At 38.9% G+C, this 25,549-nt stretch overlaps 1 protein-coding gene across 3 annotated transcripts in view; it reads left to right on the top strand.

The window, feature by feature from the left end:
* The window catches only part of TUBGCP4 (tubulin gamma complex component 4), a gene marked incomplete at its 5' end in the record, with an annotated part of 39,858 nt that overhangs the window by 7,679 nt on the left and 6,630 nt on the right, over positions 1-25,549 (top strand). For all 3 annotated transcript variants that reach the window (XR_014000014.1, XM_081154135.1, XM_081154136.1), the window contains 11 exons: positions 3,023-3,145; positions 3,746-3,799; positions 4,239-4,295; positions 7,212-7,291; positions 10,288-10,489; positions 12,772-12,937; positions 13,173-13,297; positions 22,158-22,208; positions 22,635-22,740; positions 24,210-24,317; positions 24,754-24,892. Coding sequence is in view for 2 of the 3 variants with exons in the window: in XM_081154135.1 (XP_081010261.1) it covers positions 3,023-3,145; positions 3,746-3,799; positions 4,239-4,295; positions 7,212-7,291; positions 10,288-10,489; positions 12,772-12,937; positions 13,173-13,297; positions 22,158-22,208; positions 22,635-22,740; positions 24,210-24,317; positions 24,754-24,892 (1,211 nt within the window). The remainder of the gene's footprint in view (positions 1-3,022; positions 3,146-3,745; positions 3,800-4,238; positions 4,296-7,211; positions 7,292-10,287; positions 10,490-12,771; positions 12,938-13,172; positions 13,298-22,157; positions 22,209-22,634; positions 22,741-24,209; positions 24,318-24,753; positions 24,893-25,549) is intronic.

The raw sequence follows: 25,549 nt of genomic DNA on the forward strand, positions 1-25,549 counted from the left end.
GTTCAGCCAGATTTCAGGAGGCTCTGAGTGATGGTGGTTCTGTATTTTAGTTGTAATTTTGATGTGGTTGTGGGAGGCGGCAGGTGCTACTGTTACCTACGCCGCCATCTTGTTTCCTCTCAAAATTTTTAAAGTTCTCTATTTTTAACTGTAATTCTTGTCAATGTTAAGTAAAAAGACTGCTGAATTGTGTAACTGATTCAATGATGACTATTTTCCAGTTGAAAGAATGATTCTGATTGAGGGGAAAGGTGGGGACTTCTGCAAAAGAAGTGAGTTATTTCTGAAATAACGCAGTCAGTACACTCTGGCCCCTATTATGTAAATTGGCTATCAGGCCTTTGGTGTGTCAGCTGATAGTTGTTGGTGCCAATTGAGTGCCAAAAACAATCCCCAATTTGGGGTGCAGTGGAGAAGGAAACTATTCAGTGTTAAACAACTCAATTGTGATATAACACAGCTGTGGAACAGTTCAGTTGTGATACAGCACAGCTATGAGAACAGCTATGGAGTCTGCCTGACAAGAATTACAGTTAAAAATAGAGATTCCCAGAAACCTTTGTAAGGGCTAGCTCAAATGGTAGAAATACAGTGCAGGCAGGCCATTCAGCTCAGGCTTTTTTTGAAGTGCAGTTTGTGAGAGGCCTCTGTGCAGAAATGGCTACTAGGCGTTGGCTAGTTTGTTTTCTTAATTTGAGCCGGGTTAGCCATCAGGAGCCCTTCTTAGTAGGTGCCTTTTTTCCTCAGCGTTCACAGGAAGTAATCTGTGGGGCAAAGGAGAATAATGCCTTATGTTTTCATCTCTGGGACAGGGATGCTGGTTCACGTAAACTGATTTTATTGCAGAGAAAATGCACAAGCTAAACATGAGTTTAAAATCCAATCAGTGCCATTTTGCTATGAAATCATATTAAGAGCACATTTAATTATTAAAGTTGAAAGCTATACATATATTAATATAGGTGAAACTTACATCTATATTAATATAGCATGGGTTATGTTATATTAATATATTACATACATTATATTATTAATACAATATAGATGTACATTATTAATATTAATAATTTTTTAATATAACACCTAAAAGAAAAAAACCTATATTTGTGTGACTATGTCAGTTTCATCTTCTGTGATATGTGAATTCCTACTTTCCCAGTTCTACGTATATCTGTAGTGCCTCTTTTTTTGGGAAAGTAAAATGCATACTCATTTTCTCTATTATTTTGTGATAAATGACATTCAGTTCTCTGGAATGACACAAGTTCTAAACAAATTGAGTGGTTGTAAGCCGATCTGGTCTATTTCACCCTATGCCCATGTTATTCTTACTATAGCTGTGAACATTTATCTCCAGGAACTACTAGTGTCTTTTGCAGTGTCCTCTGGCTATACTGTACCTTATGACCCCTGAGTCTAAGCTTCCTACCACATTTGTTGCTGAATTCTACTATTGTGTCTACCACCACCAGAGCCCAATCACCCAAATAAGTACATAACTAGAGAGGCTAGTCATTGTGACCTCTAGTCAACTGTTAACCACAATTCCCCATATAAAACTACAGAAGAAGAACCTCTTACAAAAAATTGCAGGTTTCCTGAAAGATAAGCCGTATTTGTAAATAGCCTTTTAGTGAGAGTCTCATAACTCCTCATTTGGGTCTCAGATTCCTGTTCAGATAAATTGCCATACCAGGCAGGAGAAGGGATGTTAGAAGGAGGACTGAGGTCATTTTATTTATTCAGTAAATACTTACCCTCTGTTCTAAGAACTGTGCTAGGAGCTAAAATACAAAGATGAATAAAATGCAGGACCTTGCTTCATGAAGTGACAAAAGTACAATTCCAGCACTAAATAGAGATGCTTTGAAAGCAACAAAGGGGGAAGCTATTAATTCTCTAGGGAGAGTTAGGAAGTGCTTTGCAGAGAAGAGACACTTGAATTGGGTCCTGCAGGAAGAGTAGGTATTTGTCAAAAGATGAATGTGCAGCCCTGGCCGGTGTGGCTCAGTGGTTAGAGCGTTGGCCCATATATCAAAGGGTATTGGGTTCAAATTCCTGTCAAGGGCACATACCTGGGTTGCAGGTTCGATCCCAGGCCCCAGTCGGGGCTATGTGTGAGGCAACCAATCAATAAGTCTCTCTCACAATGTTTCTCTCTTTCTCTCTCCCTTCTACTCTCTCTAAAAATCAATGGAAAAAATATCCCTGAGTGAGGATTAATAAACAAACAAAAGATGAGTGTACAGATATAAGCAGAACACATCCAAATTCACAGGGCTGAGAAATAGAAGCAAGGCACATTTGGTGACCTGTGGGTAGTCTGGAAATAAGGATGTGAAGTTGGACACGGTAAAAGAATTTTGCAGAGAGGTAAGGACCAGAATGCAGAAGTCATTGCATGCCAATTAGAGGAGTTTAACTATTATTCTGGGCAGTGGTTAGCCACCAAAAGGACTTAAGCTGGAAGTTATAAGGTTAAAATTGAGTTGTAGAAAAGTCTCCACAGACAGTATGGAGTACTACCTGATTGTAACATCTGGGCCACTTGGAAAATTAAAATACTACATTTTTGCCCTGGCCAATTTGGTTAGAGTGGTTAGAGTGTCGGCCCTCAGAATGAAGTGTCTTAGGTTCAGTTCTCGGCCCCAGTCGGAGTGTATTCGGGAGGCAACCAGTTGATGTGCCTCTCTCATGTCAATGTTTCTCTCTCTTTCTCTCTCTCTCTCTCTCTCTCCCTCTCCCCCTCCCCCTCTCCCCCCCTCCTCCTTCCTTTCAACTCTCTCTAAAAATCAATGGAAAAAACTATACTCAGGTGAGGATAAAAAATTTTTTTTAATTTAAAAATATCACACTTTAAAAGATCAAAACTCAAAATAAGTTCAGTTGGGTTTTCCTCTCACTGAAGCACTGCTCTGATATGGAATTACTTAAGTAAAAACAATACCACTAATAAAGAGTAATGTCTTCCTCAGGTTTCAGGGTCTGAGCTGAGAGCTGATTTCTCTTTGTTTGATTGCAGGATCACCATCCATCTCAGCAGGGCCAAGGTGGATTACATGGAATCTATCTAAGGGCCTTCTGCACAGGTCTGGACTCAATTTTGCAGCCTTATCGACAAGCACTGCTTGATTTGGAACAAGAGGTGAGAGAGAAGGGATATGGGAACAACACTCTGGGACAGAAGATTAGGCCATGTTTTTGAATTTGAAATGCCCTTTGATATGGTCAGGTAGTTAGGAGTAAGCTATTTTCTGCATAGCTATAGAATATAGTGTAAGTACTTATTCCCTGTGATTGTCCAAGCCATGATCAAAGTCATGCAGCCCGGCCGGGCATGGCTTAGCGGTTGAGCGTCGACCTAGGATCCAGGCGATCGGGGTTCGATTCCCGGTCAGGGCACATGCCCGGGTTGCGGGTTCGATCAATAACTCTGTCATCATTGATGTTTCTATCTCTCTCTCTCCCTCTCCATTCCTCTCTCTGAAATCAGTAAAGATATATTTTTAAAAACCAAACAAAATCATTCAGATTATAGCAAAGGTTCCTGAGCGAGTGTGTAAGAGCCCTAACTTTGATTTTGTTATCACCTGAAAATCAAAATTAATAATCTTCTATAAATCATCAATTCTCGATAGCCTAAAGCTAACACTAAGCCCATTCTTAGATTTAATTCTAGTTTTCATAGATGAAATAGATTTGAGATATTTGTATGGAGCCCTAATCACAGTGTTTTTTGTTGCAGTTCCTGGCTGACCCCCATCTCTCCATATCACATGTCAATTACTCCTTAGATCAGGTATGCTGCTCAAATAACAAAATGCCTTGGAATCTGTTGATATTGTTAGAATAATCTAACTTATGACATTTTTTTGAGAACGTTTTTCTTTCTGGACTCAGAGCTAGCATTTTATATGTTGTATGCTTTCCTAGATTAGAACTGTTTGAAAAGCTCCAAATTTAGTTAAAACTTAATGTCTGTTGTTCATGCTCTAGATCGACCTCAGTGTTAACAATTATGCTAGCCTCAGAAATTGAAACTGCTTCTATCTGCCATTCTCTTTCTATCTGCCACCAACCCCCTACCAAATTGCTCTTAAGATATTGGATCTTGGCCGCTCTATGGTATTGCCATCTTTATGTTAAGTGGGACTATTTAGAAACAAAAGCGTTTTGTGAAGTGTTTTTTCCCCCTTGTATTTTATTATAGGCCCTCCTAATTATTCTCTACTTTGCAGTTCCAGCTCCTTTTTCCCTCTGTGATGGTTGTAGTAGAACAAATTAAAGGTCAAAAGGTGAGAACTATTCTTTTTCCTTTTGCTCTGGTAAACACCAAGGAAATATTCTTAATTTTGCCTTACATTCTTTTTTGAAGACCCTAGATTTTAGTAGTTTTTATTTATTTATTCAACAATATCTGCTTGGGTATTATGCTAAGTGTCAGGAATGCAAAAATAAATGATTACCTTGCCCCTAAGTACATCCTGGTCCAGAAGGTAGGAGAAATGTTAAACACCTTACTGACCAATCATGATGGAAAAGTGGCCAACCACACGGGCAAGTTCTGGCTGGAAATAGCCGGTCAGCAAGGTGTTTAATAGATGTACCCAAGAATACTGTTGTGTAAGAGAATAATGCTATGGTTATTTGGAGGTGAGAGCTTTTTGCACTAAAGATTTAGAATTGTAGGATATGGATCCTAAGGAGAAGCTAAAAGTTAATCCTTAGGAAAAAAGAAGATAATAGTTTTATGTTAGGGTGTTGGCATTTTTCTGAGAATTAGATCATTGGGTAAAACCCAGATGTTTATTATAATAGTTAAATATGCCTATTCTTATCACAAGTTTTCATCAAATGCTTTGAGAAGTGTGGCTTCCCTATGTCAGGAGAATGTCTTTTCTGGGCAGCATTAATAATTCTGAGGAATATCCTGGCCAGTGTGGCTCAGTGATTGCAGGCTCAGTCCCCAGTAGGGGGCATGTGGGAGGCAGCTGATTGATGATCCTCTCTCATTATTGATGTTTCTCTCTCTCCCTCTCTCTTGTTCATGTTTTTAAGCTGTTATATTAGTGCCTTAGCTTATTAGGAGTGCTCACCTTGGTGAATATGACTAGTTAGCCAGTTAATTTGTCCAGTTGCTACTTCATATTTTTGCCCTATAAGTACAGAAACTTACACTCTGCTGTGTTCACTCTGTGTTAGCAAAGCCAGTTAGGGAAGGTGCTCTTTGGTCCTTCAAAGCTGACTGCCCTCACCGCATAACACTGAGCTTTTATTGTACATTTGCTATATACCAGGCACTGTGCTAAGTACTTCACATACATTATCACATGCAGTCCTCTAAGGAATGGAATAGGTTAAGGGAGTGTTTGGGGTCACACATATGGTAGTAAATGGTAGAACTGGCGTATAAACCCAGGTCTGTCTGACTCCAAAGACTATATGACCTTCCACACTCTACTAATCTATCTCCCAAAATTGGAGAGTTCTTGGTGAGTGGATTTAGTGGAAGGATTCCATGCCTAGCTGCACATCTCAGTTGACTTTCAGCTTCCATTGGCCACAGGAAGGAGAGTAGAAAATGCGCAGAGGAATTGCAGGTGGGCAAACCTTCCTTCCTGCCAGGGGGTGGTAGAGAAGCTAGTGTGCTATGGCCCCACAGAGTGAAAAACCAAGGTGGTCAAGAACATGGGCTAGAGGTGAGAATGAGAGTGATTGCAGACAGGCAAAAGGGATCCTTTTAGAGTGATGGAAATGTTATGAAAGTGGATTATGGTGATTGGTTGCACAGTGCTGTAAATTTACTAAAAATTGTTGAATAGTAAAAACGGGTGAATTTTATGTTATGTAAATTATACATCAATAAAGCATCTTTTAAAAAGAGAAAGCCAAAGGACATAGAAAGAGGAAGCAGATTGTTAGAAAAGTGTATAAATTATAAGTGGTATGAATTAGGCCTTAATCTGAAAGAAACAGATTTCTTTACCTCTTTGCTTGGAATTTCAACTAAGTGTTTCTGGTTTCTCTAGCTCAATAGTTCTCAAATTTCATTGTGCATTAGAATCACCTGGAGCAAATTGTGGAAACCAGGCTACCAGGCCTTACCCCAGAGACTCACTGAGCAGACCTGGAATGGTGCCCAATAATTTGCATTTCTTATAAGTTCCTGCTGGAGGTAGGGTTGAATGGAGAAGAGTAGGGAGGCTATAGAGTCCACACTTTGAGAATAACTATTGTGATATTATGATTTATAATAAGAAATATATATTTTTGTCTCCATATTTTCTGTGGTACAGAGCTCCTAAAATCCTTTGAATTTCCTAAGTGGTAAGAGTGATAAAGGTGTTTTGACATTCATAAGAAACCCCTATCAACAACACCTGAGTTGTTAATAGGGTGACTTTTGGACAGCACTTAAGGATGGGACTGGTTGCCAGGGGAACCAACCATGTGATTGGAGGGTTGGAACTTTCAGTCCCACCCCCAACCTCTGGGGAAGAGTGGGCTGGAAATTGAATTCAATCAGCTGTGCCCAATGATTTAATCATGTCTATGTAATGAAGCCTCCATAAAAACCCAAAAGGACAGAGTTCGGAGAGCTTCCTTCCAGGTTGATGAACCAGAACAATTCCACATGCCACCATGCAGTGCGCAAACTCCCTGGGGACAGAATTTCCTTTGTTTGGGACCTCATCCTATGAATCTCCATCTGGCTGTTGATTCATATCCTTTGATACCCTTGGTTTAAAAAACAAAACAAAAACACCAACCAAACAAACAAACTGTAATCTAGTGAATAACTGGGTTTCCTGAGCTCTGTGAGCCACTCTAGCAAATTAATTGAACCCAAGGAGGGGGTCATGGGAACCTCTTATTATAGCCAGCTAGTCAGAAACACAACAACAACCTGGACTTGTGATTGGCATCTGAAATGGAGGATTGTCGTGTGGGACTGAGCCCTTAACCTTTGGAATCTGATGCTATCTCAGAGTAGAGTCAGAATTAAGTAAAAATGTAGGACACCCTACCCAGGTCTGAGAATTGCTTGGTGGTTGGGGAAAACCCCCACACACATTGGAATTATAGAATCAGAACTAGATCTTATGACCAAGTTTATACCCATTCTGTGCTGGACTGAATATAGAATATGAGTCTGTGCTACAGGAACTACTGAAATGGAATCCAGTTTGAAAAGGCTGTATTTTCCACAGATTCATGGCTGTCAGATCCTGGAAACAGTATACAAACACAGCTGTGGAGGTTTGCCTCCTGTTCGAAGTGCACTAGAAAAGTAAGTCCTGGCTCAATTGGGGATTGGGAGCAGGGGCAGATGGTCAAGTGGCTTAATTGCATAGATTTGTTTGTTTGTTTTTTAATATGTTTTTATTGATTTTTAGAGAATGAGGAAGGGAGAGGGATAGAGAGAGAAACATCAGTGAGAGAAACATCGATCGGCTGCCTCCTACACGCCCCCTACTGGGGATGAAGCCTGAAACACGGGTGTGTACCCTGACCGGAATCCAACTGGTGACCTTTTGGTTCATAGGTCAACGTTTGACCATTGAGCAACACCAGCCGGGCTGCACAGATTTTATTTTCAAGTTATCTCAGGTTTCCCTCTGGGCAAAGGTATGACCAGGATAGAAAACACCCATGAGCAGAGGAGCCCATGTAATTCTATGGTGGCTCAGAAATTGCAAAAAGAGGGTTATAAAGTATTGAGTATCAAAGCTAGGATCTAGTTGCCTAGATGCCCTTGAGGCAACCCTTTTTAATTTTTGGATCTCATCATCCCGGGAGAATTTCCATTACATGTGCCAGATAATGCCTAGCTATATCTAAACTTGTGTATTTTGAGTAGCTGGTATTTTCACATCGAGGTCCTTAAAAATGTTTATACTTTATAATCCCATAATGCCACTCTTGGGAATTTTATCCTAACAAAATTATTGAAAAGAAAATAACCATATGTACAAACATACTTCTTGCAATATTGTAATACTATATCAAGAAATTAGAAAATTACCAGCAGCAGAAGAAAGCTAAATAAAGATATATTCACTTGATAGACTAACACCATTAACACTATAAATATTATAACAACATGTAAAAATATTTTTATAATACTAATTGGAAAAAAGGGTGCAAAATTATGTGTTATGATTACAACTATATTAAATGTATATGGAGTTTTTCATCAAAGGCTGCTCATTTGATTTTCCTATTCTCTTCCTCCTCAGTTTTTAAAAAGAGGGTATGGAAAAAAGAGGGTGTGGCATTGATTGCAAAATTGAAATCAATGATCTCTGAGGCCCCCTTACAACTCTTAACAATCTCCACTTTAACCACTTCACAAGTAAGTCCTCAGAAGAGGAGGAAGTTTTCCAGAATATGCTTTTTTAGGGACTTAATTCTCTATTACTGTGTTGTTGTTGTTTTCCTAATAAAAGAAATGAACTTTGATTGTAAAAAGTACAGACATGCAAAGAAGAGAAATAGAAAGCATTTATAATCACAGTCCCTTGAGGTACCCAATTCAACTCTTGGTGTCTGTCCTCTACAGTTTCTCTCTATGTAAGCATACTATATAGCTTCATGCTTTGTATATAAAATCTTACATAGATAATATGATGTATACATGTTATATATTTTGCAGGGACCAAATTTTACAGACCACACAGTGTGACGTGCAAAATTGAAATGCCTTTCCATTTAAGTTTTTTAAGAGCAAGTTCATTCAGTTAGCATACTACAAATAGCAATCTCTTTTAGTTTCTTTTTCTTCCCAAGTTATCTTGAAAATTTTTAAATCTACAAAAATGTTGAAAGAACTGTACAGTAAGGACCTGTATGTCCTTTAATTTTGCCACATTTGATTTATCTTTTCTCCCTCTATATAAAGTGAGAAATATATATGTAAATATATATAACATACACACATGCATGCATATCACAATATTTTGCTGAGTGATTTGAAAGTGGTCACAGATATCATAACGCTTCACCCTAAATACGTCAGCTTGTATCCCTTTAAAAAGGGTCACTCTCTTATATAACTTCATTAGCATATTATACCCAAGAAAGTTAACATTAATTCAACAATATGGTATTCAAAATATATATGGCCTGGCCGGGCGTGGCTCAGCGGTTGAGCGTCGACCTAGGATCCAGGCGATCAGGGTTCGATTCCCGGTCAGGGCACATGCCCGGGTTGTGGGCTCGATCAATGACTCTCTCATCATTGATGTTTCTATCTCTCTCTCTCCCTCTCCTTTCCTCTCTTGGAAATCAATAAAGATATATTTTTTAAAAAAAACACAAAAAAAACAAAATATATATGAATTTCCTCAGTTGCCCTCCAGAAGTTTTTTACAGCTGTGTTTGTTTGCAATCCAGGATCTAATCAGTGTTCACATGTTGCATTTGGTTGTCATGTCTGTTTAGTCTCCTTTATTTTGGAATAGTCCTCTTCTTTGCCTTTTTTTTTTTTTTTTTAATCTTTGATGACTGACATTTTAAGGGTGCTGGCCAGTTGTTTTGAAGAATGTTCCACAATCTGGATTTTTCTGATTATTACCTCATGATTAGATTTGGGCTAAACTTTTTTTTTTCAAGAATACTACATGGGTCATATTATTTCCTGTTGCATCATATCGGAAGGCACAGAAAGTAGGTTTGTCCCATTACTGGCGTTGTAAAGTTTGATCACTTGGTTTAAGTGTTTTCCACCAGATCTCTCCATTTTAGAGGGACATTTTCCCCTTTGTAATTAATGTGTTATCTAGCAGTGATCCATTCTCCAGTAACCTTTCTGCATTTTGTTTGTTTCTGCATTTTGTTGGATCATACGTTTTCAGGTATACCTACCTGTTACATATTGAATCCACTCTTCCTCTGTGATTCCAACAAAAAACAAATTTAATACTATGTTAGCCTAAGAGAGACTCCATAAGTCCATTTAATTTTAACAGGAATATCAGTGTTAAAACTTACTTTACACAAAAGGTAGAAAGAAAATGTGCTCCTTCTGAAAGACTACCAGAACAGTCACAGCATTTCAGACTTCAGTATGTAGGCTACAAGTTTGGAAATTTAATCAGTTAGTCCAGCCACAAACATTTCAAATAAAATACCACAATTATTTTTAGCTTAGTTGGTCATTTCCCTTCTGACTCATCGTCTCAGGCTGTTTATCCTGGAGCAGTTTGGAGCATGCCCTCTGTGCCATTGTGTGGATTAGTGTTCTTTAAGTGGACTTCTAAGGCTCTTGCTTTTCTCCCAACTCAGAATCCTGGCCGTGTGTCATGGGGTCATGTATAAGCAGCTCTCAGCCTGGATGCTACATGGGCTCCTCTTGGACCAGCATGAAGAGTTCTTTATCAAACAGGGTCCATCTTCTGGTAATGTCAGTGCCCAGCCAGAAGAGGATGAGGAGGATCTGGGTATTGGGGGACTGACAGGAAAACAACTGAGAGAACTCCAGGACTTGGTGAGAGCACAGCAAGAAGCCCAGCATACTCCTGCAGGAATCAGAAAAGACTGTAGCTAAATGTCCTTTTGGTGATCCTCCCTCCCTGCTCCAAGTTCATCATAGCCTAGGCACCTTCCCTAAATTCTTTAGATACAAACAGTTGTCTTTATCTTAGCTTAATACTTAAACTTAATACTTAATATGAGACTACAAGACAGAAAATACATTTGTGAGATTCCTTTTGTTTCCCCTTTTCCCAGTATATGCTTTTAAGAAGTTAATAAGTCTTGTCTCCTAAGATAGTCTTGTAGCTACCCTGTAGTATTTAAACACAGTTTGGAGTTTTGATTAGAGTCCCCGAAGCCCTCTCTTGTTCTTATTCATCCATCCATTTATCCTGTTACAATATTTTATTAAATGCCTGTTATGTGTCAGGCATTGTTCTAGGTGCCACAACTACATAGACAAATAAGATGTAATAGTCCCTGTCCTTAAAGAGCTTATAGTGTAGTGGAAGAGAAAAGTAAACAGTAACAGTACAATGCACTAAGTGCTCTGGAAAGAGTAATTACAGGTGTTCTCAGAACATGTCTTAGAGTAACTAGAGAAGGCTTTTCAGTGGAATATATGGCTAAATTGCAAAGAGTTTGAGAGGTGGGGTCAAGAAATGTTCCAGGGAAGGTTGTGTGTGAAGTACAGAGTCCACGAAGGGCATGGCTCGTTTGTCGAACCATTAGTAATACAATTGAAATGGTCAAGAAAGGACTGAAAGGGGCGGTGGAGGGGATGGGGGAAGTCGCAGTCAGTGAAGCTGTTGAGTTAAGCAGAGGTAAGATCATGAACGCCATTGTGAACTGTGGGAAGGAATTTGGACTTGAACCTGAAAAGAGCTGGGAGCCAGTGAAGAATTTTAGGCAAGAGATTAACACAATCAGGATTAATGATAGATCACTCTGGATACCATGTGGGAATCTTTAAAAAAAAAAAAAAAAAAGATTTTCTGTAGGTAGGTCAGTTAAAAGAGTGCTGGGAACACGTAGGTGAAGAATCACTCTGATCTAAGCCAAGGGTGTTAACAGTGAGCATGGAGAAGAAAGAGGCTTGCGGGAGACTTAGGACGTGGGACAGCAGGCCTGAGTGACTGATGGGGTACTGGCCCATGGGCAGAGTCAAGGGTGATACCTAGGCATCTGCCTTCAGCAGCCGGGTGAGTAGTGATGATAAGAAACAAGTGTTGCTGGTATTGGAGGAAAGAAGATGGGTCTAATTTTGGACATGCTGAGTTTGAGATACCTGTAGGAAATGTTCAGTGGGCGGAGGCTGGAGCTCGTGAGAGCCATGTAGCTTAAAGGTAAAGATTTAGGAGTCATCAGCATTAGAAGTATTAAATCTGGGGTCCATGGGGGACTTCAGGAAGTTCTGTGAAATGTATGTTTGTATATTTGTCTGGAAGCTTTTATATTTGTAGAGAGTCGTGTGATGTAAAAAGACTTAAAATATTTGTTATGGTGAAAAATTCAGCCACAGAAGGTGTGGTTGTTGATGAAGAAGACGGAGAGCAAAAGGAAAAGGGTCTGGAATGGTGCCCGGAGGAACACCAGCACTGAAGCCCAAAGAGGGCAAACAGTAGAGATGGAAGTCAGGACTGAGTCCATCGGAACTAGATAAGGGTCTAATCAAAAGCCAGTCAGGGAACATGGGTGCTGAGTGATTGGGTGGTGGGTCTCAGAGGCTTTCTGGGCTGAATCAGTGGTTCTCAAATGTCACTGTGCATCAGAATCACCTGGAGAGCTTGTTAAACCACGGATTGCTGGGCCTCATCGCCCGGAACTTCTGTACATCTGGGAAGAGGCTTGAAAACTTACATTTCTAACAAGCTCCCACATGAAGCTGATGCTGTTGGTCTAGGAGCCACACTTTGAGACCCACATGGCTAAATGACTTGGGGCTGGCGTGAAGAGCTGGACAGAGCAGACACATATGCATGGTAATGAAATCATAGACCTGTAGACTCGAAAAAGCAAAGACCAATTATTCCAACGTACAAGTAAGGAAACTGGGTTGTAGATCTACTGCACAAGTAGTAAGCGCAGAGTAAGGACAAAATCCCTAATGTTAAAAAAACACTTATTTTCACCACGCACTCCTGCTGCCTGAAAATGGAGTGCATCTCTCTAACACTAGATGTGACTTCAGATTTAGAGTCCCTGCTCTAGAAAATATAAGTCACGGGCGGGGATGTTTTCTTGTTTCCCCTTTCTTTGCACATCATCTCTGATGTGGATTATTTCTTTGACCAGCGCCTTATAGAGGAAGAGAACATGCTGGCACCATCTCTAAAGCAGTTTTCCCTGCGAGTGGAGATTCTGCCATCCTACATCCCAGTGCGGGTTGCTGAAAAAATCCTGTTTGTTGGAGAATCTGTCCAGATGTTCGAGAATCAGAATGTCAACCTGACTAGAAAAGGTAGTTCTCTCCTTGCACAACATACCCCGTCCTCAAAGGTCCCTCTTGATATTGAGTGACCTGAAAGCATGCCTGGTAGGAGTGAGTGGCTAGTAACATTTATGTACTCACATTTCAGCACAACCATGATGTGCCTGCCCGAGAAGCAGGTGAAGGAGCTGCACCAGCAGGGTGGGGAATCCTTGCCTGTCCTGGTTGTTCTGTCTTCCTGTGACAGTGCCTTCCAATTTTGCAGGATCTATTTTGAAAAACCAGGAGGACACTTTTGCTGCCGAGCTGCATCGTCTTAAACAACAGCCCCTCTTCAGCCTGGTGGACTTCGAGCAGGTGGTGGATGGTATTCGTAGCACTGTGGCTGAGGTTTGTCTTCCATAGTATATTTTCTTAGGAAGAAAGTGGACCAATTTCCCCAGAAATTGAATACTTGACTTGTTTCTTCTTAATGCGGTAAAAACTTAGCTTGGGAGGGAATTGTTTGAGAGAGTTGAGGGCAAGAAGTAGAAAATGAAAGCATTATCTCTGTTCTTAATAACAGAGGCAGAACTGCCTTAGCCTTTCACACCTGATAGGAGTTTGCCAGTTAGTTAATCAGCTAGTTGAATAAACGGAGGTCTTGGTTTCATTTCAGACATTCAGCATTTTGAGTCTGTCTACGTACTGTAGTTGGCAGTAACTCCAAGGACTCAGTGGACTCTGACTAAATTTAGTGCCTTACTTTATATTTAGAGTGGCTCCATTATTTATCCTGTCATTTGTGGATTTTTTTTTAACCCTCCCTCACCTGAGGATATTTTTTTTCATTGCTTTTCAAAGAGAGTGGAAGGGAAAGAGAGAGAGAGAAACATTGATGTGAGAGACACATCGATTGGTTGCTGGGAATCAAGCCTGCAATGGAGGCATGTGCCCTTGGCCGGAATTAAACCCAGGACCTTCAGTCCATGGGGGCAATGCTCTAACCACTGTGCAAACTGACTAGGGCAGATATGAAACACTTGAAGACAGAAAAAGTATAATTTTTCCATTTCTATAAATGAAAAAAATACTCAGAAAGCTGATGTATCTGGTGTTGCACAGTAAGTCACAAAGATGTGGTCAGAAACAGGTCTTCTGACCCCTACCTAGTTCAGCATTCTTATGTGAATTGTTCTTCATCCACGAACTTAAATTGTGACCAGTGATTTTTCAGATGGGCAAGTATTCTGTCCTTATGGTAAAATTTAGCTCACAGGTGTGTGATAATGTGAAATGAGATCTTTAGTTAGTCAACTTGGTTGTTAACTATGTTAGTGGTTTTCAACTCTGGCTGTGCATAGAATCACCTGTGGAAATCTTGAAATGTCCTTGCACCAAGTCTGTACCTCCAGAGCTTCTGATTTGTAAGTCAGGAGGGAGTAGATACTTGTATTTATACCAACCAACCAATAAACAAAGCTCTACAGGTTATATTGAAGCATAGCCAGTACACTAGGGTCAGCATTCAGAACTGTGAGGAAGCTTAACATCAGGTATCTTCACATTGGAAGCCCAGTAATCTATCACTAATTATGATTTCCTTTTTTGGTCACTGCCTTAAAAATTCCTAGGCATTGGAGACAGAGTTGTGATATAGACATAGAATACTATACCTTAAGGTGACCTTGAGGTATCATTTGGTTTGATTCTTTATGGGTAAGTAAATATCTGAACTATCTAGAATACACTTTCCTAACACTTCTTGGCCTTTTGGCTAACAGCAAATGTAGAATACACTTCCCTGTCCTTTCAAAATTTCAGGACACTCCTCTGTCTATAGCCAAGACTGCACTTGTCTAAGGGGCTGGTGTCTTCAGTTCCTTTCATTTTATTTTTTTGAATCTGTTTCTTTTATCATTTCTGTGATAATTCTTTGGAAAATATGATTAATGGAGCAACATAAAATTTTATTGAATGGATAATATAAGATTTCAGGGGTTTTTTTCTGGTGAAATTTTGAAATGCACATGTTGCTAGAAATGATAGTTTTAGTTTGTAAAAATGATAGACAAAAAAGTTGAAGCTCAGACTCTTTGAAGTGTTTTAGACTTGTAGCTAATAGACCTTTTTTTTTTTTTAAAAGATATTATTGTAACAATAACAACAGTTTATAGTAATGAAAAGAAATACAGTGTATCCCGAGGGAAAAGGGGGAATGTCTTGCAAACACATATACTCATCCTCTCTTGGATCTTTTTTTTTTAATTTCTTAAAGTATACATACTATATGAATCTATGTATATAAAGTTCAAAAACAGGAAGAATTAATCTGATGTTAGATGTCAGAATGTATTTGCCCTTGGTTGATAGAAAGTGGGGCTTTCAGGGCACTGGTTACACAGGTGTGCTCAATTTGAAAATTCTTAAAGCTGTGAACTTGTGATTTATGTCCTTTTGTGTATATACTTTAGTATTTCAACAAAAAGATTTAAAAATTAATTTCTAATATGTAGGTTTGTTGTTTTAATTTCATCTTTAGTTAGTTACTGCTTATATAAAAAAGTGGTGGAATTAAATTTTGGAGGTTAATCTTAGGCCTGGCAACTTGTTGAAGTCTTTTTTTAGTTCTAGTAGTTGGTGTTGATTCTATTGATTTTTCTAAGTAATGATTATATCATTTGCAAGCAATAAAGGTTTTACAACTTGCCTTCCAAGTTTTAAACTTTTTTTTTTCTTACAGTTTTAGGGTCTCTGATACTGCATTAAGCAGCTGGAGTGATGGTTTATATATATTGTGTTAGACAGTAGCTGTGACAGTGGGCATCCTTGATTCTTTAGTTCTTAAAGATCATACTTCTAAAGTCTGTCTATTACTATAATGTTTGCTTTGGGCTTTTAGCACATAAGTTTATCAAGTTAAAACAATTACCTTCTCTTCCTAGTTTACTATGAGATTTTTATCATAAATAGATGTTGAATTTTGTCAACTGCCTTTTTATATCAATTAGGTGCAGTTTCTTTGGGTTCTTTTTCTCCTTTAGTCTATTCATATATTAAGTTGCTGGTTAGATTTTCAGATACTGAATCTTTCTGAGATAAACCATACTCAAATGTGATTCTTATGTTTTAATATACTGTTGGATTTGGTTAGCCAGTACAATATTTGGAATTTTTGCATCTACATTTACTATTATTTTATGTGATTGTAAAATAAAGATATAGGCTTCATAAAATGAAGTATCACTCTTATTTCTGTTTTTTAGAACAGTTAATGTAAGACAGGAATTGTTACTCAAAGTTAGAACTTACCTGAAAAATTATCTGACCCGGGTTTTTTTAGGAGGGAGTATCTCTACCAATTCAGTGTATTTAACACCTATTAATCTATTCAAGACATTTATTTATTCTCATACCAATTTTGGTACTTTATACTTTTCTAGGAACTTACCCATTTCATCTAGATTTAATTTTTAAAAAATCTTTGCTTGTCTGTAGCTATTTGTTTTATTTTGTGTTTTATTTCTTTTATTGCTTAGTCTTATTAATCTTTTCAAAGAACCAGCTTTTCTTCTCATTACTCTTCCTTATTTTTTCTCTGCTTCATTGCTACCTGCCTTTATCTTTATTATTTCTTGTCCTTTTTGTTTTTTGAGTTTTCTCTGTTATTCTTTTCTGTTTTGAATCTTTGTTCCCTAAGAAATCTATATAAAACTTAAATGTTGCTTTGACTTTGTCTTACAAGTTTTTGGCCTATGTAGTGTTTTTATTATCATTCTGTCCTAAATAATTTTAAATTTTCTCTTATGATTTTTGTTTTAAACCCAAGGGATTTACTAACTTTTTATTGCACTATAGTTGGAGAATATAGTCTGTGTACAAGTCCTTTCAAATTTATTGGGGCTTCCTTTATGGACTATTAGCAGGTCTGTTTTTTGTTTTTACTTGCTCTTTCTGTGCCCGCAGAACATATGTTCTGTGCTGAGTCTAGAGCTCTATGCCTGTTCTAATTCCTCATTTTCAGTGTATATGTTAGGCATGTGTGTATTTATAAGGAATATACATTTATTGCTTTTTATGTATACACAATGTCTTCTTTATCACATATATTTATATAGTATATTTTCGCTAGCATTTTATTAGTTATTTTGATCACTATCGAGCCTTCTTTCAGGCCATACTTACCTATATGTCTTCTTCCATACTTTATTTTCAACATTTCCTTGTGCTTTTATCCTACTCTTCTTACCCTCCCTCTCCCACGCAACCACTGATCTGTCTATTTCCCCTGTGACTATAGATTATTTTGCATTTTGTAGATTTTATATCAATGGAATCAAACAGTATGTTTGTACTCTTTTTTGGTGGGAGGTGAGTCAGGCTTTTTTTTTACTCAGCATAATTATTTTGAGATTAATCCATGTTGCATGTATCAATAGTTTATTTCTTTTTTTTTCCTAGCTTGCACAGAACACTCATATAACCATCATTAAAACATGTTATTTTAAGCACTTCCCTAAATGTATTGCAGAAGAGCTGTCAGGTCCATTCCCTGAAATGATACTCTTCTCAAAGTATCCTAAACATACAGTTCTTTTCTTTTAATTTTTCAATTACAGTTGACATACAATATTATATTAGTTTCAGGTGCACAACATAGTGATTAGACATTTACATAACTTACAAAGTGATCACCCTACTAAATCTAGTACCCGTCTGACACCATATGTAGTTACTACAGTATTATTATCTATGTTCCCTATCCTGTACTTTACATCCCTGTGACTATATTTATAATTGCCAATTTAAATCCCCTTTTCACCCATCCTCTCATCTACCTTCCCCTCTAGCAACCATCAATTTGTCCTCTGTATCTATGAGTTTGTTTCTGTTTTGCTTGTTCATTTTTGTTTTTAGATTCCACATATAAGTGAAATCACGTTGTATTTGTCTTCTCTGTCTGGCTTATTTCATTTAGCGTAATACCCTCTGAGATGTCCATCCATGTGGTCCCAAATGGCAAGATTTTGTTCTTTTTTGTGGCTAAGTAATATTCCATTGTATATAAGCATCGCTTCTTCTTTATTCATTCACCTATTCTCGGGCACTTAAGTTGCTTCCATATCTTGGCTATTGTAAATAATGTTGTAATGAACATAGGAGTGCATCATATATATTTCTGAATTAGTGTTTTGGATTTCTTCAGATAAATACCTGGCAGTAGAATTGCCAGGCCATATTTCTGTTTTTTAATTTTTTGAGGAACCTTCATACTGTTTCCCATAGTGGCTGAACTCCCTTATATTCCCACCAACAGTGTACAAGAGTTTTCTTTGCATCCTCACCAACACTTGTTATTACTTGTCTTCTTGGTGATAGCCATTCTAACAGGTGCCAGGTGATATCTTTTTCTGTTTTTTTTTGTTTGTTTTATGGTGTGTGTTTTTTAAATATATCTTTATTGATTTCAGAGAGAGGAAAGGAGATGGAGAGAGAGATATGGAAACATCAATGATGAGAGTCATTGATCGGCTGCAGCCCGCAACCCGGGCATGTGCCCCGACCGGGAATCGAACCCCGATCACCTGGATCCTAGGTCGACACTCAACCGCTGAGCCACATCCGGCCAGGCTTATTCTGATTTTGATTTTCATTTCCCTGATGATTACTGATATTAAGCATCTCTTCATGTACCTGTTGGCCATTTGGGTGTCTTCTTTGGAAAAATGTCTATTTAGTTCCTCTGCCCATTTGTTAATTGGGTTGAGAATACTTTAGTTATTGAGTTGTATGAGTTTTATTAATATACTTTGAATATTAACCCCCTATTAGATATATGGTTTGCATATATTTTCTCTTATTCTCTTGGTACCTTTCCTTTTGTTGATTATTTCTTTGCTGTGCAGAAGCATTAAGTTTGTTGTAGTCCCACTTGTTTTTTGCTCTTGTTTGTGATTTTGGTGTCGTAGCCAAAAACATCATTGCCAAGATGAATGTCAAGGAGTTTCTTCCCTACATTTTCTTCCAGGAATTTTATTAGTAGGTCTTATGTTTAAGTCTTTGATCCATTTTGAGTTAATTTTTATGCATGGTGTAAGATAGGAGTCCAGTTTTATTTTTATGCATGTATTTACCCAGTTTTCACAGCACCATTTGTTGAGGAGATTATCCTTTCCTCAGTGGGTGTTCCTGGTTCCCTTGTCAAATATTAGTTGACTATATTTATGGAGATTTAATTCTGAGCTTTCTGTTCTGTTCCACTGGTCTCTGTCTGTTTTTATGCCAGTACCATACTTTTTAAATTACCATGGCTTTGTAGTACAGTTTGGAATCAGTAGTGTGATGCCTTCAGCTTTATACTTTTTTGTCAGAGTTGCTTTGGCTATTTGGGGTCTTTTGAGGTTCCATAAAAATTTTATAATTGTTTTTTCCATCTCTGTAAAGAATGCCTTCGGAATTTTGATAGAGATTGCATTGAATCTATAGATGACTTTGGGCAGTATGGACATTTTATTTTATTTTTATTTTTTTAATCCTGACCTGAGGACATGCTTAGAGGGAGGAAGAGGGAGAAAGAAAGAGACAGACAGACAGAAACAGACAGAGACATAGATGTGAGAGAGAAACATTGATCAGTTGCATTCTGTACGTGCCCTGACTAAGGATCGAACCCACAACCCAAGTATGTGCCCTGATCGGGAATTGGACCGGCAATCTTTTGGTGCACAGGATGACAACCAGCCGAGCCAGTCTGGCTGGGCAGAGTAGTATGGATATTTTAACTATTAATTCTTCTGATCCACAAACATGGAATGTCTTTCAGTTTGTTTGTGCCATCTTTGATTTCTATCAGTAAAGTCTTGTGGTTTTGTTGTATGCATCTTTCACTTCCTCAGTTAAGTTTATTCTTTTACTCAGTATTATTGAGATTAACCCATGTTGTGTGTATCAGTAGTTTATTCCTTTTTTTTGCTGAGTAGTACCCCATTGTTCATACCAATGTGTTTTCCCTTTATTTTTTGATAAACATTTGGGTTTTTCCCTCATTGTAGTTTTAATTTGCATTCCCCTATTGCGTAATGATGTTAACATTTTTTATATGCTTATTTGCTATCCATATATCTTCTTTGGTGAAGTGTCTGTTCAAATCTTTTGTCCATTATTATTGTTTTTGTTTTGTTTTGTTTTCTTACTATTGAGTTTCAAGAATTGTTTATTCTAGATATAAGTCCTTTGACATGTGACTTACAAATATTTTCTCCCAGTCTATGACTTGTCTTTTCATTTTCTTAACACTGTCTTTCAAACAGCAGAAGTTAATTTTTATTAAATCCAGTTCATAAGTTTTTATCCTTTTATGGATCATGATTTTGGCATTGTGCCTAAGAAACCTTTGCTTAACCCAAGGTCACAAAGATTTACTCCTTTGTTTTCTTCTAGAAAATTTATAATTTTCAGTTTTACTATTAGGTTTGTGATCATTTTGAGTTAATTTTTGTATGTGGTGCAAGGTATGAATCAACTTTTAATTTTTTGCATGTGGATATCCAATTGTTCTAGCAACTTGTTTCTTTTTTTTAATATTTCTTTTGTGTATTTATACTGCTGTTGTCCCTACCTCTTTAAGCATGTTTATGAAGAATATTTAAGCCCAGCCAGGTGTGGCTCAGTGGTTGAGCATCGACCTAGGATCCAGGTGATCGGGGTTCGATTCCTGGTCAGGGCACATGCCCGGGTTGCGGGCTGTAGCCGATCAATGACTCTCTCATCATTGATGTTTCTATCTTTCTCCCTCTCCCTTCCTCTCTCTGAAATCAATAAAGATATATTAAAAATAGATATATATATTTAGAATTCTTGATCTATGTCATAGGTCAGATTTCCCAGGAGACAGATTCTGAGACTGAAATTTGGTAGCAGGAAGTGAGGAAAGCAGGATTGAGCAGAGAAAGAAGGTGAACTGTGATGTGATTGCAACTGAAGCCTTAGCCAATCCTATGCAGAGTTCTGAAGCTAGAATGGCCCTTCAGAGAGGTCCTCAGTTGAAGTTTGAGGGCTATGCCATCGTATGTCTGCATCAGAAATTGGATGTGGGCTTTCCTCAGGGAGAGGACCCATGGGTGAGGAAGCTCTCTTTAGCCAAAGGCAATTCCTGGAGGGCCAACAACAGGCAATACTCCCCATAGCTGAGGTAATGACTTACAGGGGAGATCTGGGCAACACACTATAGAATCCACTCAGTTTGTTCTGAAACTTCTTCTTCAGATGTGTGTGTTATCTAGACTGTTGTATTTCTTTTACTCTTCACGTGTCTAGTTATTTTGGCCTGTGTGCTTGTTTTCCCTAGGGGATGTCGCTACTTTGTCTAGTAATATGTCTTAGAGACGGGCCAAAGGCCAGTCCTTTATCTATGCCAGTTCCAGTAAGAGAGAGAGAGGAGGGATGATTGCCAGGGTGGAGATTCCGGGCACCCTGAATCAGTGTTGATCACTTCACTGAACAAATCCTTGTCATGAGTTTACCTTTGATTCTAATAATGGTTATGTAGTTGATTTTTTTTACATTAATCCTCAACTTTGTTGAATCTCTTACTAGTTTTAATAATCTGTATATCAGTTCTCTTGGACTTTCTATGCAGATGATATCATCTGTTAATAATAACAGTTTTGTTTCTTCCTTTCCAGTTATATATTTTCTTACTGCATTGGCAAAGTCTTTAGTATAATTTTGAATGACTTTAAAAGGAATTTCTTATAATTTTTCACCATGAAATAAATTGTTTGCTGTGGGTTATTGGTATATACCCTTTCTAAGAATAAGTTTCCTTCTATTTCTTGTTTGTTCGTTTTTCCTAAAATCATGAATGGATATTGACTTTTATCAAATGCTTTTTCTGCATCTGTTGAAGTGATTATATGGTTTTTCTTTTTAATCTTTAATTTATTAATTGCATTCATATTTAAATTTTTAATTTTTTTATTGAGATAAAATTCACACGACACCATTTGAGCCATTTAAAACTAGCATGAAATTCAGTGATTTTTAGTGTATTCACCATGTTGTGTAATCACCACCACTATTTAATTTCAGAACATTTCCATCTCATATGTGTTGTTTTACTGTTAAACTACCCTTTCATTCCTGGGTTTAATCCAACTTGGTCATGGTTTATATTCTTTTTTCAACATTACTAGATTTGTACAAAACCAATTTTTACAGAAGTTTTCATTGTAATAAAATTCCATCCCTGTTTTGTTGGTTTTTTTCACAGCATCTCTGGAAGCTGATGGTGGAAGAGTCAGATTTACTGGGTCAGCTGAAGGTAATAGCATAGCTATTATATTCACTCTTAAAATGATGCTGGTGGGCAGTGACTTCATTCTCTAGCCTCTCCTGAGAGCATTGATTGCCTGTACCTAGATTTCTAGATGGCTTGATATGTCCTAGGCCAAGTGGGCCACCTCCACCTAATATGACAGATGTACTACAGTACAAAATTTTAGGTGTTAACTCTCTTCTGGCATAATATAACTGTGTTTTTACTGAATAAATGATACCAAAGACACACCAGACATCCTTTTGTGAGGGATTGCTAAATATGCCCCTTTGAAATGCCAAAAGCCTATATCCTTTTGTAGGTTAGCTCAAGCTGATGAGATTTGGAAATTATATGTGTAATTCCTGTGAGCTAGTGAGGACTCATGGCCCTGCAGGATTGCCAAATTGTAAACTGAAATTCTTTCTGCAGATCATTAAAGACTTTTACCTTCTGGGACGTGGAGAATTGTTTCAGGCCTTCATTGACACAGCTCAACACATGTTAAAAACACCACCCACTGCAGTCACGGAACATGGTAATTGCCCTGTGGGCCTGAGAATTACCAGCTCACTGAAGTTGTAGGGTATTTCTTGGCAGCTGCTCAACCATTTAGGCCTGCTCCACATGAGAGCAGACTGGTGAGTTACAAAGATGGAAGGTCTCACAGGTAGGCTTCCCACTGAGGTCACCAGGAGCAGCTTCTTGGCTTGTGACCTCTCCTGGAAGAGTTGGCCTTCAAACCAGGTATTTTAATTTATCTCATTGGATTATAGCCCTATATATTCTTTATGGGACATATTGGAACTTATTGCCACTTACTATATTAGAATTCTTTAGGTTGTGATGATGGATACCTAACCTGAACTAACCTAGGTAGGAAAGGGGAATGTATTTGCTATTGTATTTGTAACGCCAAGGGGGTGGGGTATAGCTGGGCCTCAGAACAGCTGAAGCTAAGGGCTTGAATTCTGCTAGGATTCTCTGCATCTTATCATATCTTCTCTTATATACTCCTTGATGGCCTTACATTCCATCTGGAAACGTGGCCACTAGTAGCTCCTAGGAACATGCCTCACAGTATCTACTGGAGAAGCCAAGCCTGGTCTCTGTAGTAGCAAATTAAAAAGGAAAGGGTTTTGATTAGCCCAGCCCAGATCATATACCTATCCCTGTATTAAAGAGGTCAGACATCAAGATGTGCCTGCTTCGGTAAAGTGTTTACCTTTGACCAATGGGAATGCTCAGACTACATGAGGGGAGTTGGGTGAGGATCAGAGTAAAACAAAATGGGGGTTGGGGAAACAGTTACTATTTTTCTAGCTCTATAAAATAATAGATGTCCACTGTACTTGCTTAGGAGTTTATTGGTTGCAAATATCAAAACCCAATTCAAACTCACTTAAAGGGGAAAAAGTTTATTGATTCTTATAACTGAAAAGGTCAGAGGTATGATAGCTTTAGGCAGAGTTTGATCCAGTGGCTCACATGACACTTTTAGGACTTAGTGTCATTCCATCTTTACCTCTGCCTTTCTTCTCAGACAGGCCTGTTCCGTGTGGTGGCAGGATGACTTCCAACGAAGCTCCCATACTAAGTCCCTGTTTATCACACATACCACCCGCATGTAGCTGTACTCTTTCAGCATCTGAAAGCCTCTTAATTGGCCTGGCTTGGGTCCTATTCATACCCCTAAACAAAATAGTATATCAGGGTAGAGTATTATGTTCCATTTGATCATGCCTGAGTCACCTGCTGACCCCTAGGCTCAGGTATTGTCAACCCACTGGAACTGCTTGGATTGCACTGGGCAGGGGTGATTCTCCAAGGAAAATGAGGATGCTGCTGTCAGCAAGAGGAGGAGGAAGCATGCCAGTCAGGCAAAAGCAAGCGGCTTCTACTGCCTCCCCCTGTGGGTGTCAGGCAGGCTGGGGGAGAGGTGGGAAGCTGGAGTCTGGGTTTGTTATGTAGCCAAGCATTCGTGTCAGCCCATGGTCTTTCTTGCAGATGTGAATGTGGCCTTCCAGCAGTCAGCACACAAGGTTTTGCTGGACGATGACAACCTTCTCCCTCTGCTGCACTTGACAATTGAGTACCATGGAAAGGAGCATAAAGGTTTGCCATTCTTTCTTACATCTTTCTGCTCCTAATAGTCATCATGTTCTGTCTCTGCTTCCATCTACCTCCACAGAAACCATAGCATTTTGGACCTTAGAAACTAACCTAGTCCAAATTTTATATAGGAGAAAGGGGAAGGAAGTCCAGAGAGGCTGAGATGCCCGGGCTATGGTTTCTGATTTTGTGTTTGTCATGCCACTGGAATTGTCTCTATTTCAAGCCACCAGACTTGAAGGCTGAAAAAAGAATCTCGAAAAGACCTCCTAAGAGAACTTCACACAGACATTTCCTTGCCTCTGCAAGTCCCCTTTGTGTCCCCTCTATGCTTCTGACACTGCAGTGAACCCTCATTTCATGAGTGCTATTCACCAGTTGAAGCTCTGGTTCTACATTAACAAAGTCTAACAGACATCTTTCCTTCTCTTCTTAACAGATGCTACTCAGGCCAGAGAAGGGCCTCCCCGGGAAACTTCTCCTCGGGAAGCCCCTGCATCGGGCTGGGCAGCCCTGGGTCTTTCCTACAAAGTGCAGTGGCCACTGCACATTCTCTTCACTCCTGCTGTCCTGGAAAAGTGAGTATTTCTGAGAGTCTCACAGGTAAATGTAACCCAACTTACTTCCAAGGGAAGAAAGCAGGAATAGAATTGGTGGGAGAACAGTACCCACCCAACTAGTTTTTAACTGTCTGTAAATCAGAAGTTTCAAACTCAGATGCCTTCAGGGGCTGGACAGAAAACAATGAGTGAAGCCACAGACGTGAGACAGTAGGGAGTGGTGTATACTGGAATGAATGGGAAGGTCAACCCCTTAAAACCGTGAGAGGTCCATAGGGGTTTTTTTAATGACAAAAGAACAAGCAGTTTATGGGCTGCCAGTTTGTGACCTCTGGCACATGCAGTCTCCGTACCACATTGAGTCTGGCCCTTGATAATTCCATCAGACTGACAGGGTTCCTCCCTTTTATAACTTTTTTATTTACTTGGGAAGACTTTCCAAGCTCAAGCATTTGCTGCTGTTGACTTTAACCACTGGGGAGAAGTCGCCTCCTTATCCCCAGGGAGAGAGAATGGGGGCAGCCAAGCTGGGGGGGGGGGGGGGGGAGTGAAGGAGCATGACACCAGATGGCAAGACTCTTACATCAGCCTTGGTCTTTACCCTGAAAGCCTGCCAAGTGCTGTTGCTCAGCCCCATCAGGACCTAATGTCTCTAAACCAGAAGGAAACTAGAGC

This window comes from Miniopterus schreibersii (assembly GCF_964146895.1).
Source record: "Miniopterus schreibersii genome assembly, chromosome: 1".
Classification (NCBI taxonomy): domain Eukaryota; kingdom Metazoa; phylum Chordata; class Mammalia; order Chiroptera; family Miniopteridae; genus Miniopterus; species Miniopterus schreibersii.